The sequence below is a fragment of the Oncorhynchus keta genome, chromosome 21, assembly GCF_023373465.1.
Source record: "Oncorhynchus keta strain PuntledgeMale-10-30-2019 chromosome 21, Oket_V2, whole genome shotgun sequence".
Classification (NCBI taxonomy): Eukaryota; Metazoa; Chordata; class Actinopteri; order Salmoniformes; family Salmonidae; genus Oncorhynchus; species Oncorhynchus keta.
In genome coordinates this window covers 43878319-43894386 of record NC_068441.1, presented here as the reverse complement: position 1 = coordinate 43894386, position 16068 = coordinate 43878319, and the positions used below count along the sequence as shown (strand labels likewise).

The 16068-nt window shown below is 42.0% G+C and overlaps 1 protein-coding gene across 3 annotated transcripts in view; it reads right to left on the bottom strand.

The window, feature by feature from the left end:
- The window catches only part of LOC118378351 (TOX high mobility group box family member 2-like), a 278978-nt gene that overhangs the window by 149637 nt on the left and 113273 nt on the right, over positions 1-16068 (bottom strand). For all 3 annotated transcript variants that reach the window (XM_052473985.1, XM_052473987.1, XM_052473986.1), the window contains one exon: positions 3980-4039. In XM_052473985.1, the coding sequence (XP_052329945.1) occupies positions 3980-4039 (60 nt within the window). The remainder of the gene's footprint in view (positions 1-3979; positions 4040-16068) is intronic.

The following is a 16068-nucleotide window of genomic DNA, read 5'->3' as shown; positions in this document are numbered from 1 at the left end:
TACCTCGGCCTAAACATCAGCGCCACAGGTAACTTCCACAAAGCTGTGAACGAGCTGAGAGACAAGGCAAGACGGGCCTTCTATGCCATAAAAAGGAACATGCAGAATTCTGCAAAAACATATTGTGTACAATGTAAAACACCAAATAATGCATGCAGAGCAGAATTAGGTCGATACCTGCTAATTATCCAAATCTACAAAAGATCAAACAAAGAAAAAAACTTGCGTTTTCAATTTTTTTTTGTTCCATCATCTTTGAAATGCAAGCGAAAGCCATTATATTGCTTAGGAGTCTAGGCACAATTTTGAGTCTTGAGTCTAGGCGCATTACTGTTCAAAATGTTGTATCAAGTCTGCCCAAATGTGCCAAATTGGTCAACTGATATATTTTCAAGTACAAAACTATAGGGAACATGGTTATAAAAAATGTAAGTTTAAACACTCCCAGGAATGTCATAAATGATATATAACTAGCTTCCCTACAGAAAAGACACTAACCTTTACACAAATTTAGATTGGGGGGAGACACAACAAGGATTCAAACTACTGTAGAACCCAGTTCCTACATCTGAATATAAAAGTTGATTTTATCAAATAAAACTATACTAGGTTTTGTCTCTGGGGCCCTCAGGATGACAAATCAGAGCAAGATTACTGAATGTAAATACATTATTTACCTTCAGAGGTGAATGTATCAAACCAGTTGCCGTGATAAGTGTTTTGTTGTCGTACACTCTCCTCAAACAATAGCTTTGTATTTCTTCACTGTAATAGCTACTGTAAATTGGACAGTGCCGTTAGAATTGAAGCTTTCTGACCATATAAGACATGTCCATGTCCTGGAAAATGTTCTGGTTACTTACAATGTCATGCTAGTCGGGGGGGGGACGGATCCTGTAGAGGTTAAATTCTACAACCACCTAAAAGGAAGCGATTCCCAAACATTCCTTAACAAAGTCATCACCTACAGAGAGACGAACCTGAAGAAGAGTCCCCTCAGGAAAGCTTTGACTATGTACAGACTCAGTGAGCATAGCCTTGCTATTGACAAAGGCCGCCGTAGGCCGACCTGGCTCTCAAGAGAAGACATGCTATGTGCACACTGCCCACAAAATGAGGTGGAAACTGAGCTGCACTTCCTAACCTCCTGCCAAGTGTATGACCATATTAGAAACACACATTTCCCTCAGATTACACAGATGCACAAAGAATTTGAAAACAAACCCATTTTTTGATAAACTCCCATATCTGTTGTGTGAAATACCAGTGTACCATCACAGCAGCAAGATTTGTGACCTGTTGCCACAAGAAAAGGGAAAGCAGTGAAGAACAAACACCATTGTAAATAAAACCCATATTTATGTTCATTTATTTTCCCTTTTGTACTTCAACTATTTGCACATAATATGACATTTGTAATGTCTTTATTCTTTTGGAAATTTTGTGAGTGTAATGTTTACTGTTAATTTTTATTGTTTATTTCACTTTTGTTTATTATCTAGTTCACTTGCTTTGGCAATGTTAACATATGTTGCCCATACCAATAAAGCCCTTAAATTGAAATTGAGAGTACTAACTGGGAGAGAGAGTGATGCTCTCAGCTAACTAGGGTCTGGTGGATGAGCATGGGAACAGTGGACAAGCCGAAGAGCTGACCCCATTCCTTTATGACTCCTCAGAGCGATGGAAGTGAAACCACTACTGCAGGTAGTGTAGTGGAGATTACTGTGCCTGATTAGCCTATAGATATGGTACTGACATTACAGTGAGCTTTCAGACAGTTTGGCGGTGTCGGGTTCTTTTCCCTCCCAGAATCACTGACTCAAATGCTCTTCAATGCAAGGGAGGGGGGGTATAGAAGGTTAAACGGGAACATCGAAACGGATAAGGAACAGATTGAGGGTAGAGAAGTTGGAAGGAGAGGATTGTGATTTTTTATAATAATAGGTATGTTCTATATGATGAACTTCTATAGTATGAGAGTGTGCACCCTCTTAAAGGCTCCCCCTGAGTTTAGCTGTCAGACAGAAGGGGTGGGGTAACCTGGTCATGTGGAAACTAGAGGAAGATAGTTTTTCAAATGAGTAGACCTTGACGTTGAGCAAATATAGTAGTACAACACAGAGGAAAGCTAAGTTCTCTCTCAGCCCTCTCACTCTCCCTCCTCCCCTCCATTCTCTGTCTCTTATACTCCCTATCTGTCTGTGTGTGTCACTAGACTGAAATATCCCTTACTGAAACACCTCATTAGACAGAAATATCCCTTACTGAAACACCTCATTAGACTGAAATATCCCTTACTGAAACACCTCGGGGAGGCAGGGTAGCCTAGTGGTTAGAGCGTTGGACTAGTAACCGGAAGGTTGCAAGTTCAAACCCCTGAGCTGGCAAGGTACAAATCTGTCATTCTGCCCCTGAACAGACAGTTAACCCACTGCTCCTAGGTCGTCATTGAAAATAAGAATTTGTTCTTAACTGACTTGCCTAGTTAAATAAAGGTAAAATAAAAAAGTTAGACTGAAATATCCCTTACTGAAACACCTCAATTGACTGAAATATCCCTTACTGAAACACCTCATTAGACTGAAATATCCCTTAATGATACACCTCATTCGACTGAAATATCCCTTACTGAAACTCCTCATTAGACTGAAATATCCCTTACTGAAACACCTCAATTGACTGAAATATCCCTTACTGAAACACCTCATTAGACTGAAATATCCCTTAATGATACACCTCATTAGACTGAAATATCCCTTACTGAAACACCTCATTAGACTGAAATATCCCTTAATGATACACCTCATTAGACTGAAATATCCCTTACTGAAACACCTCATTAGACTGAAATATCCCTTACTGATACACCTCATTAGACTGAAATATCCCTTACTGATACACCTCATTAGACTGAAATATCCCTTACTGAAACACCTCATTAGACTGAAATATCCCTTACTGAAACTCCTCATTAGACTGAAATATCCCTTACTGATACACCTCATTAGACTGAAATATCCCTTACTGAAACACCTCATTAGACTGAAATATCCCTTACTGATACACCTCATTAGACTGAAATATCCCTTACTGAAACACCTCATTAGACTGAAATATCCCTTACTGATACACCTCACTTGACTGAAATATCCCTTACTGAAACACCTCATTAGACTGAAATATCCCTTACTGATGATACACCTCACTTGACTGAAATATCCCTTACTGATACACCTCACTTGACTGAAATATCCCCAACTAAAATATCTCCTCATCTTTATAAATTAGAACAACAGTGCAGAGTGATGTAACAGATATTTTTGGGCCGGCTCAAAGGATTTAAATTGACAAGGACAAGTGCTTCCCCCTGCTTTGTATGGAAGCGAGGCATTACAATGAAATTCAACAAATCCCCCAGCTCAAACCCAACCTTATGGCAACCCATGTGTTTTACTCCAGCTGTGGTACAATGCACTGCACTGTACTACAATACACACGTTCATGCATTCAGTCCTATTTTCTCATGATTCTCATTGGAACTCATTTTGTTGAGCCCCCTTTCTCAAATCCAGTACTCAGGGTCAACAGCACTACTGGTTACGTTTTCATTCTTCCCCTCTAATCAGAGGCCAATTCTGGCCAATTCAGAGTTGAGATGCAACTCAGACTTAATCCTTATTTTATGTCATTGGGAGACAACGTGAAAATGTAAGTTAAGCGTTATGATCTCAAGTCTGAATACCACCGAATGTGAGTGGAATCTCTGGCCAATCAATGACATGCATAAATGAATTCACTTCCAGCTATGGAACAACAAACAGCAGACCTTGGTGCTAGGATTCCACTACCCTGAATGTAGGACATCAGCTTTGTTTACAGTCCACCGTGAGACCTTATCAAATTATAGGAATGTCTGGGCTTGTTCTAGTCAAGGAAGCAGGTGTTCCATCAACAAAAAACTAAATGTTGGACTCACCTGATTTGGGGAGAGAAACTCCTGGTTATTTTCATTCATGTACATGTTGTCACCATCAAACTGGGGGGAGAAACAGAGAAACAACAGGGGGACAAATCAGTCAGCGAATAGAATAAACAGTCAACACATAAAAAAATAGTCAAGCACTAGGAATGTACTAGCATTCTGTGAACTTTCAATAAATTCACAGGTTTTCCCGAAATCCTGGTTAGAGGATTCCCAGAATCAGGAGGGAATAGTCAAGACACAGAGAATCCTCCAACTAGAATTTCTGGGGGAAAAAAACTGAATTTATCAGAATTTTGCCATGAAGCCATGAGACAAGCAGGCCACTAGTTGGCACTCTGCGTTTATGAGAATGCAAAATATACGAGGAGAAGTCAGCCAACAGGGCCTGCAGAGCTTCAACGGCTGTACAGTAAGGTCCTCACATTGACATGAGTTGGATCAGAACTGTAGGGTAGTGTACTGTAATGAACATACTGCATTGATGCTGAAAAACAACAAGCCTTTCCATAAGGATATTAGCCACAGTTAAGCCTTTGAACCTGTAGTCAGCACAAAGAAAAAAAGAGTCAGTGCATAGAAACAGTCTGAACGAGTTCAATTACTCCGTAGTAGTCACCTTTAAACCACACTGGCTTAGCGGCTCTCATGGACGTCAGTAAATACAGTTCATTAGAGCCCCATATAATTAGACCAGTCAGACTAGTGAAACTCACACTGCTCCGCTTGCCCGCAGTGTCCCAGTGTGTGTGTGTGTGTGTGTGTGTGTGTGTGTGTGTGTGTGTGTGTGTGTGTGTGTGTGTGTGTGTGTGTGTGTGTGTGTGTGTGTGCTCGCACGCGCGCGTGCATGCATACACTATATGTGTATGCATGTGTGTGTATATGTGTGTTTGTGTCTGACTCGGCTGTGACTTGGTCTGCAATGTGTCACACGAGGTGTCAACGGGGAGGGATACGCCGGAGCGCTCATCACACCAGCACAAGCACAACAAAACACAGAGCGCCAGCCAGAGGGCCCTACGGAGGCCAAGAGGTCACAATGGCCCATTAGCACTTTCACACTCCACCAGAGAAAAAAAGGCCTGCCAGAGAGAAGCCATGAGACAAGCAGGCCAACCCTCCATTGGACCGGGGTCGGGGCCAGGGCTGGGGTGGGTGAATGGGAGCGTGCCCCTGAGCAAAGGGGGATGGTGGGTGGTGGGTGTGGTTGGTTGGGTTAGGGAGGGCGAGAGGGGTTGGCTGGGGGTTTGGCTGGGGGGTTGGCTAGAGGGTTGGCTGGGGATGATGGTGTCTGTTCTCGCTGTTGCAGTAATTAACACTCGGGTCACAGCCAGAGGCTGTGGCTTGGCATGCCTCACACCTCCCAGATGCCTCTCTGTTCTGTCTGCCACTAGTTGGCACTCTGCGTTTATGAGAATACAAAATATACGAGGAGACGTCAGCCAAAAGGGCCTGCAGAGGCTCAACGGCTGTACAGTAAGGTCCTAACATTGACATGAGTTGGATCAGAACTGTAGGGTAGTGTACTGTAATGAACATACTGTATTGATGCTGAAAAACAACAAGCCTTTCCATAAGGATATTAGCCACAGTTAAGCCTTTGAACCTGTAGAATTGATACCAAAGTGTAGAGATACAAAAAATGATTATTACTGATATAGCCTAAACTGGTAAACTGACAGTAGGCTTTACTGATATAGCCTAAACTGGTATACTGACAGTAGGCTTTACTGATATAGCCTAAACTGGTAAACTGACAGTAGGCTTTACTGATATAGCCTAAACTGGTAAACTGACAGTAGGCTTTACTGATATAGCCTAAACTGACAGTAGGCTTTACTGATATAGCCTAAACTGACAGTAGGCTTTACTGATATAGCCTAAACTGGTATACTGACAGTAGGCTTTACTGATATAGCCTAAACTGACAGTAGGCTTTACTGATATAGCCTAAACTGGTATACTGACAGTAGGCTTTACTGATATAGCCTAAACTGGTATACTGACAGTAGGCTTTACTGATATAGCCTAAACTGGTATACTGACAGTAGGCTTTACTGATATAGCCTAAACTGGTATACTGACAGTAGGCTTTACTGATATAGCCTAAACTGGTATACTGACAGTAGGCTTTACTGATATAGCCTAAACTGGTATACTGACAGTAGGCTTTACTGATATAGCCTAAACTGGTATACTGACAGTAGGCTTTACTGATATAGCCTAAACTGGTATACTGACAGTAGGCTTTACTGATATAGCCTAAACTGGTATACTGACAGTAGGCTTTACTGATATAGCCTAAACTGGTATACTGACACTGATATAGCCTAAACTTTACTGATATAGCCTAAACTGGTATACTGACAGTAGGCTTTACTGATATAGCCTAAACTGGTATACTGACAGTAGGCTTTACTGATATAGCCTAAACTGGTAAACTGACAGTAGGCTTTACTGATATAGTACTGACAGTAGGCTTTACTGATATAGCCTAAACTGGTATACTGACAGTAGGCTTTACTGATATAGCCTAAACTGGTATACTGACAGTAGGCTTTACTGATATAGCCTAAACTGGTATACTGACAGTAGGCTTTACTGATATAGCCTAAACTGGTATACTGACAGTAGGCTTTACTGATATAGCCTAAACTGGTATACTGACAGTAGGCTTGGGAAATGTATGCAATGGGTTTAACAGTCCACATGTTTCAGTGTCGTTCCATTTGCCATGTTACATACCTTAAGTACCGCCACTGTCAAACCCACCAATGTTACTGTGTGTGATGAGATGACAGCAATAATTATATTATTTGTCACAGTACTTCTATCACTCTCAAATTCATCCGTTAAATAGACTTGGTGCTTTCAGCATCATGATTTCTCCTTGATGGAACCATTTGTTTGTGGGCCACAGTCATTGTATGATGGTTGCATACAACAAGGAAAATTAAATACATTTCTTCCATCGGGAAGAGAGGAGAACATGCCATGAGCACGTCTGAGTTCTCAATCAGGAAGTGAATGGTGTCAGTGAGAGGTTATTGGTGTTTTCACACATGACACAGATCTTCTCAGAGCAACTGGAGATACTCTATCTATCATACTGTGTATATACATTTGAAGTCGGAAGTTTACATACACCTTAGCCAAGTAAATTTAAACTCAGTTTTTCACAATTCCTGACATTTAATCCTAGTACAAAAAATCTGTTTTAGGTCAATTACTTTATTTTAAGAATGTGAAATGTCAGAATAATAGTAGAGAGAATGATTTACTTCAGCTTTTATTTATTTCATCACATTCCCAGTGGGTCAGAAGTTTACATACACTCAATTAGTATTTGGTAGCATTGCCTTTACATTTTTTTTTTACTTAGGTCAAATGTTTTGGGTAGCCTTCCACAAGCTTCCCACAATAAGTTGGGTGAATTTTGGCCCATTCCTCCTGGCAGAGCTGAGTCAGGTTTGTAGGCCTCCTTGCTCACACACACTTTTTCAGTTCTGCCCACACATTTTCTATACAATTGAGGTCAGGGCTTTGTGATGGCCTCTCCAATACATTGACTTTGTTGTCCTTAAGCCATTTTGCCACAACTTTGGAAGTATGCTCGGGGTCATTGTCTATTTGGAAGACCCATTTGCAACCAAGCTTGATGTCTTGAGATGTTGCTTCAATATATCCACATAATGTTCCTACTCATGATCTCATCTATTTTGTGAAGTGCACCAGTCCCTCCTGCAGCAAAGCAACCCCACAACATGATGCTGCCACCGTCGTGCTTCACGATTGGGATGGTGTTCTTCGGCTTGCAAGCATCCCCCTTTTTCATCCAAACATAACGATGGTCAAACAGTTATATTTTTGTTTCATCAGACCAGAGGACATTTCTCCATTTCTCTTTCTTTGTCCCCATGTGCAGTTGCAAACCATAGTCTGGGTTTTTTATGGTGGTTTTGGAGCAGTGGCTTCTTCCTTGCTGAGCGGCCTTTCAGGTTATGTCGATATGGGACTTGATTTACTGTGGATATAGATACGTTTGTACCTGTTTCCTCCAGCATCTTCACAAGGTCCTTTGCTGTTGTTCTGGGATTGATTTGCACTTTTCGCACCAAAGTACATTCATCTCTAGGAGACAGAACGCATCTCCCTCCTGAGCGGTATGACGGCTGTGTGGTCCCATGGTGTTTATACTTGCGTACTATTGTTTGTACAAATGAACATGGTACCTTCAGGTGTTTGGAAATTGCTCCCAAGGAGGAACCAGACTTGTGGAGGTCTACAATTTGTTTTCTGAGGTCTTGGCTGATTTCTTTTGATTTTCCCACGATGTCAAGCAAAGAGGCACTGAGTTTGAGGGTAGGCCTTGAAATACATCCACATGTACACCTCTAATTGACTCAAATTATGTCAATTTGCCTATCAGAAGCTTCTAAAGCCATGACATAATTTTCTGGAATTTTCCAAGCTGTTTAAAGGCACAGTCAACTTAGTGTATGTAAACTTCTGACCCACTGGAATTGTGATACAGTGAATTATTGGTGAAATAATCTGTCTGTAAACAATTGTTGTAAAAATGACTTGTGTCATGTACAACCGACTTGCCTTGTGTCATGTCCTAACTGTCTTGCCAAAACTATAGTTTTTTAACAAGAAATTTGTGGAGTGGTTGAAAAATGAGTTTTAATTACTCCAACATAAGTGTATGTAAACTTCTGATTTCTGACTTCTGATATATATATATATAATATATAATATTAATATAATTTATATCAGTAAAGGCAGGACTATTAGTATAAAACAAATAACCACAAAAATCAGACATCATAAAGGAGTCACACATGCTCATGACAATAACCGCATCAGAAGTCCTGGATGCTTTCAGTGCTACCCACGTGTCATATGTTTTACAGCAGAATTAAGCAATAAGGCACAAGGTGGTGTGGTGTACAGTATGGCCGATATGCCATGGCCGTTCTTAGGCACAACACAGTTGATGGTTACATTGGTTACATTTGCAAAAGTAAAAACAGAGAGGAAGAGCGAGACAGATAGAGAGAGAGAAAGAGAGTGAGATAGAGAGAGAAAGAGATATAAATATATATATATAGAGAGAGAGATAGAGAGATAAGAGAGAGATAGGGAGAGATGGAAGGAGAGAGAGGGAGAGAGAGAGAGAGAGAAAGAGAGTGAGATAGAGAGAGAAAGAGATATAAATATATATATATAGAGAGATAGAGAGATAGGGAGAGATGGAAGGAGAGAGAGGGAGAGAGAGAGAGAGGTAGAGAGAAAGAGGGGGTAAGAACAAGAAAATAAAGCTTGGATAAAACCCAGAATGGTGGTGGGGAGAGATAGAGCTCATTGTTCAAACAACTGATACACATTGGACACCAACCCCTCCAGTTTGCTGAGCTAAAAAGCACATAAAGAGGGAGGCTATAAATAGGCAGCTGTTTGCGTAAACCCAAGCCACTTTCAGTTAGATGTAGGAAGTGCGCACTACAGCATTGAGGTCATGGAACAACAGTTGAACGCAGCCTATCACACAGCTCCCAGCCACAAATGAGCATTCCAATCTATAGTAGTACTTCAAAATGGCATACATGTATAGTACAGCCTTGCTTACAAGATGGCTGTCTTCCCTGTGATGTACACACTATACACACAATCATACAGTTCATACATGTTGCCACGTATGTTTTAAATTTAGACAGACTGGCAACGAAGAAAAAAGGAGAGACCAGACTCTCTCCTCTCCTCTCCTCTCCTCTCCTCTCCTCTCCTCTCCTCTCCTCTCCTCTCCTCTCCTCTCCTCTCCTCTCCTCTCCTCTCCTCTCCTCTCTCTTTTGTGGGACTAAAATGTGTTTCCGTGGTTTTCCACACATACGTGACTGATCGCCTGTCAGTCTAAGTGCAAATGGAAACAGACAGCAGTCAAAATACCTGTGTCAGGACACTGGTCATTAGAGAATTCAGAGGCTGGCAGACATCACTGAAGGTCTGAGGGGATGGTTGTCTGAGCAGATATGGATTTGTTGACTGTGTTTGTGTGTGTTCCTTCTACAGTGTGTTTGCTCTGCTGTGTGTGTTCGTGTGTGGGTGTGTTGCATGTTTGTACTAATGTATGTGCTGTTTGCCCTTCTATAGGTGTTAGTGTGTGTGCATATATGTGTACTGTATATGTGTAGCCACACATCTGGGTGTCTCTCTGTGTGAAACATTTGTCCTATGCAACAACACCTGTCCTATTCAACAAAGACAGAACCCAATAAAGATCAAAAATATGACCGTCCGTGTTCATATTCAAACCTCAACTGCCATAACCATTCCACCTCCGATCTGGGTTCAAATACTACAGTGAACTAAAATATAAACGCAACATGCAACAATTTAAAAGATTCTACTGAGTTGCAGTTCATTTAGGGAAATCAGTCAATTGTAATAAATTCACCAGGCCATAATCTATGGATTCCACATGACTGGGGATACAGACATGCATCTGTTGGTCACAGATACCTCGAAAGAAAGGTAGGGGCGTGGATCAGAAAACCAGTCACTATCTGGTGTGAACACCATTTGCCTCATGCAGCGAGAGACATTTCATTCGCATAGTGTTGATCAGGCTGTTGATTGTGGCCTGTGGAATGTTGTCCCACTCCTCTTCAATGGTTATGCGGAGTTGCTGGATATTGGTGGTAACTGGAACACACTGTCTTATACGTCAATCCAGAACATCCCAAACATGCTCAATGGGTGACATGTCTGGTGAGTATTAAAGCCATGGAAGAACTGGGACATGTTCAGCTTCCAGGAATTGTGTACAGATCCTTGTGACATGGGGCCGTGTATTATCATGTTGAAATATGGGATGATGGTGGTGGATGAATGGCCTGACAATGGGCCTCAGGATCTCGTTGCGGTATCTCTGTGCATTCAAATTTCCATCGATTAAATGCAGTTGTGTTTGTTGTCCGTAGCTGATGCCTACCTGCCCAAACTATAACCCCACCGCCAACATGGGGCCCTCTGTTCACAACGTTGACATCAGCAAATCGCTCGCCCACACGACGCCAGTTGAAACCGTGATTTATCCATGAAGAGCACACTTCCCCAGTGGCCATTGAAGGTGAGCATTTGCCCACTGAAGTCGGTTATGATGCCAAACTGCAGTCAGGTCAAGATCCTGGTGAGGATGACGAGCACGCAGACACGCTTCAATGAGACGGTTTCTGACAGTTTGTGAAGAAATTCTTTGGTTGTGCAAACCCATAGTTTCATCAGCTCTACGGGTGTCTCGCAGATGAAGAAGCCGGATGTGGAGACCATGGTTACACATGGTCTGCGGTTGTGATGCCGGTTGGACATACGGCCAAACTCTCTAAATCAACATTAGAGGGGGCTTATGGTACAGAAACATTCAGCTCTGTTGGACATTCCTGCAGTCAGAATGACAATTGCTCCCTCAAAATGTGAGATATCTGTGGTATTGTGTTGTGTGACAAACCTGCACATTTTAGAGTGGCCTTTTATTGTCCACAGCACAAAGTGCACCTGTGTAATGATCATGCTGTTTAATCAGCTTCTTGATATGCCACACCTGTCCGGTGGATGGATTATCTTGGCAAAGGTGAAATGCTCACTAACAGGGACGTAAACACATTTGTGCACAGAATTTGAGAGAAATAAGCTTTTGTACTTATGGAACATTTCTGGGATATTTTATTTCAGGTCAGCTATTTTTGTTCAGTATATTTGAAATAATTACTCTGGGCTTGATTAGCTTGCCTGGTGCAATGAAACCAATAGAACAGTTGCAACAGTGCAACCCTGCCCATCTGGCACCCCAGGCAGGCTAAAGTAATCACTAAGAGTGTTTGTAAGATTTCAAATAGTATTTGAACCCAGATCTACTCCACCTTTTATCCAGGCCATAACTCTATACAGATGAAGTATGGTCTTCATTACATCAAACTCTGCTGAGGAGGAACATAATTGTTTCTTTATCGACTGAAAAAGAAATTAATTGGACCAGCTGAAAACCCTCCGATGATAAACATTAAAATGAGAGAGAGACAAACACAAATCGTGCGTGTGCTTGTAAAGCACTATGAAACGGGAGAGAAACGGGAGAAATAGCTGCATAAAGACTGTGTTTAACCATGTGGTCGAATGGATCCCTGGGAGACGCTCATTCTCTCTTGAATAATGAGCTTAATTGCTCCAATCAGTGATGTGATGATTAATCTAGGTTTATTGCTATTTTTACTGTCTTGTCAGTCACATGGATGGTTTTTGAGAGGCCTTAAATGACGCTTTGACTGGCTCGGCTCATAAAGACACCTTGACTGGCTCATAATGAACCCTGGACTGGCTCATAATGAACCCTGGACTGGCTCATAATGAACCCTGGACTGGCTCATAATGAACCCTGGACTGGCTCATAATGAACCCTCGACTGGCTTATAAAGACACCTCAACTGGCTCATAATGAACCCTCGACTGGCTCATAATGAACCCTCGACTGGCTCATAATGAACCCTCGACTGGCTCATAATGAACCCTCGACTGGCTCATAATGAACCCTCGACTGGCTCATAATGAACCCTCGACTGGCTCATAATGAACCCTCGACTGGCTCATAATGAACCCTCGACTGGCTCATAATTAACCCTCGACTGGCTTATAAAGACACCTCAACTGGCTCATAATGAACCCTCGACTGGCTCATAATGAACCCTGGACTGGCTCATAATGAACCCTCAACCGGGTCATAATGAACCCTCGACTGGCTCATATGACACCTCGACTGGCTCATAATGAACCCTCTACTGGCTCATAATGACACCTCGACTGGCTCATATGACACCTCGACTGGCTCGGCTCATATGACACCTCGACTGGCTCGGCTCATAATGACACCTCGACTTGCTCATAATGACACCTAGACTGGCTAATAATGAGAGCGATTATTTAAAAAATACAAGAAAGAATAAAAAATAAGCCCCTTTATGTGGAAAATTGGGATTTTTCAAAAAACCTTGAACTGGACTACATGTGATCCATGTGAATGGGTGTGATTGACTGGGTTTGGTGATCTACTGGATTACACTTGGGGCTGGGGTTGAAACCCACTTCTGACCAATGCCCGAGGTAGGTGTCGAGTTACAGATGGCCAAGCACAATCACGCCATTGTGCTCGCCTTGGACACAATGAAAACAAAGCTAACACATCATCAATCTTCAAACCCCCTACATACCATAACACAGAATAATGAACCAGGTGGAATTGAAAATACATTTTGAAACAGGATTACCATAAAAAATGTAATATGCACAAATAGCGCCAATGAAAATCAACTAGACAGGGGCGTGGTCAGGCAGTCAAAATTTGTCTCAAACTTACTTCAATCAAGTGCATAGTAATCCACTTTTTGAGGTATATTGAGTGTTTCATTTATTTAAGCAGTTGGGGTCATCATGGCAGAACTGTGTAAGACTGGTCTCTTGATATAAAGGCTTCGTTCCAATGGCACCCTCTGCCCTATATAGTCCCTGGTCAAACGTAGCGTATTCAAGGGAATAGGGTGCCATTTGGAACACAGACCAAGTCTGTGGATTCCATTAAATATATTAAATCAGCTTGCATTATATAATGCGAGGCACATTTACAACCCTTTCGAGGGAAGTCCCAAAGGAAGGCAACAAAGGCTCTCTCTCCCTTCAAGGGAGTAGTCAAGCAATTCAGAAATAGCAAAACAATATTTTGCGTTGTTCTGTTCCGCCTACAAGGCAAAGCTCAATTTCCGAAAACTCAACTGGGAAAATGTCATGAGGTCATTGAGAGAGAATAAATGATTAAAAAAAGTAAAAGTTACAGAGATACCTGTTCTTTTGCTTGAGTGGCTTTGATGCTTTTTATAAATAATTATGTTACCTGTATATAATATTCAACCTTGAAGAATAATTATGATGTGTGGAATGTTAATGCACAAAATGCAAATGAAGGTGATCTATATAAACCCTGGATTGCTTCTGCTATGGCCAGTGAAAGGCTTTGAGCCAGCGGTCGGCCATATTGGCACTCGCCAGAAGGAGAAATCCTCCAAGGAATAAATGGAATTCTACAATATTTCAAATAAATGTTTCAAAGACAAAATTACAAGTATTTTGTTGTTGTATTGGGGACAGTAACACTATAACTTCAAAAAATGACACTTTAAGCTAATTTTTAAAATATATTTTGTGTACATTTTTGCATGTTTAGCTCACACATGCATTAATGTGTCTGTAATAGAATAAATGTGGGAAAAACAAATGTAGACATTTATAAATGCTTCTCCATAGCTTTCAATTATTTTTTTTACAATGGTGGGGAAGTGGCAAGATGGAGGTGCCGTGGCTTCAAAACAGCGCACCAGGACACCATCAAGTATATATATATATCATTGGAAAACACCAACAAATATCACAAAGAAAATGATGAAAATAAATTATTCAAAAACCTACTGTTTCATCAAAATGCACAGTAAGTTTTTACGGTCTACAACTGAACTGTCTCACCCTATCTACAGCTGCACCAGTTTTTCCAAAGCACTGTACACTCATTTCAAGCCATATGCTGTACAACACTGTTCTGCACTACCTTTCTCCACACATACATAGCACTCTTGCCTCGCCACCACCCCTACATTTACATGGAAATGTGTCCAACAGTACTGTACTCTCTTGCCTCTCTTGTCAATAGGCCCCATAATTCTACATTCACTGCATCGGCTCTGCTACTTATTTCTCATCCAGCAGCCATCACGGCCTGGCATTCAGGCGCAATGTTCTATTATCAATCTAATTGCACATTCCACCCTGACAAGGGCTCGTTAAGCCTTAATTACACACATGTTGTTTTCTACAAACATCTCCATTTGGGTTTCTTTTGTGTTGCAATTGTTCAGCAGGGACAGCCATTTGAGATCTCACCGATAGTGTGTGTGAGAGAGAGAGAGAGAGAGAGAGAGAGAGAGAGAGAGAGAGAGAGAGAGAGAGAGAGAGAGAGAGAGAGAGAGAGAGAGAGAGAGAGAGAGAGAGAGAGAGAGAGAGAAAGAGTGAGGGAGAGTGAGAGAGCGTGAAAGGGAAAGGGAGGGGGAGGGGGAGGGGGAGAGGGAGGGGAGAGAGAGAGAAAGAGAGAGTGAGAGAAAGAGTGAGAGAGTGAGAGAGAGAGAGAAAGGGAGAGGGAGGGGAGAGAGAGGGAGGGGAGAGAGAGAGGGAGAGAGGGAGAAAGGGACAGGGAGGGGAGAGAGAGAGAGAGAAAGAGTGACAGTGAGAGAGCGTGAGAGTGAGAGAGAGAGGAGAGGGAGAGAGAGAGAGAGAGAGGGAGAGAGAGAGGGAGAGAGAGAGAGAGAGAGAGAGAGAGAGAGAGAGAGAGAGAGAGAGAGAGAGAGAGAGGGAGAGAGAGAGAGAGAGAGAGAGAGAGAGAGAGAAAGAGTGACAGTGAGAGAGCGTGAGAGTGAGAAAGAGTGAGAGCTAGAGAGTGAGAGAGAGAGAAAGGGAGAGGGAGGGGAGAGAGAGAGAGAGAGAGAGAGAGAGAGAGAGAGAGAGAGAGAGAGAGAGAGAGAGAGAGAGAGAGAGAGAGAGAGAGAGAGAGAGAGAGAGAGAGAGAGAGAGAGAGAGAGAGAGAGAGAGAGAGAGAGAGAGAGAGAGAGAAAGGGAGAGGGAGGGGAGAGAGGGAGAGAGGGGAGAGAGGGGAGACTGACAGAGATATGGAGAGAGAGAGAGAGAGAGAGAAATCAGACCCCAATAATTACAGAGGAATTTGCGTCAAGAGTAACTTGGGAAAGATTTTCTGTAGCATTTTGAATTCAAGAATTCAAACCTTTCTTCAAGAAAAAAATGTAATAAGTAAATGTCAAATTGGCTTTCTTCCTAACCATCGCACTACTGACCATATATATACACCTTACACACACTAATTAATAAACATACTGAATAAACACACTCCACGTCCAAAAAAAAAGAGGGCAAAATCTTTGCTTGCTTTATTGACTTTAAAAAAGCATTTGATTCGATTTGGCACGAAGGGCTAT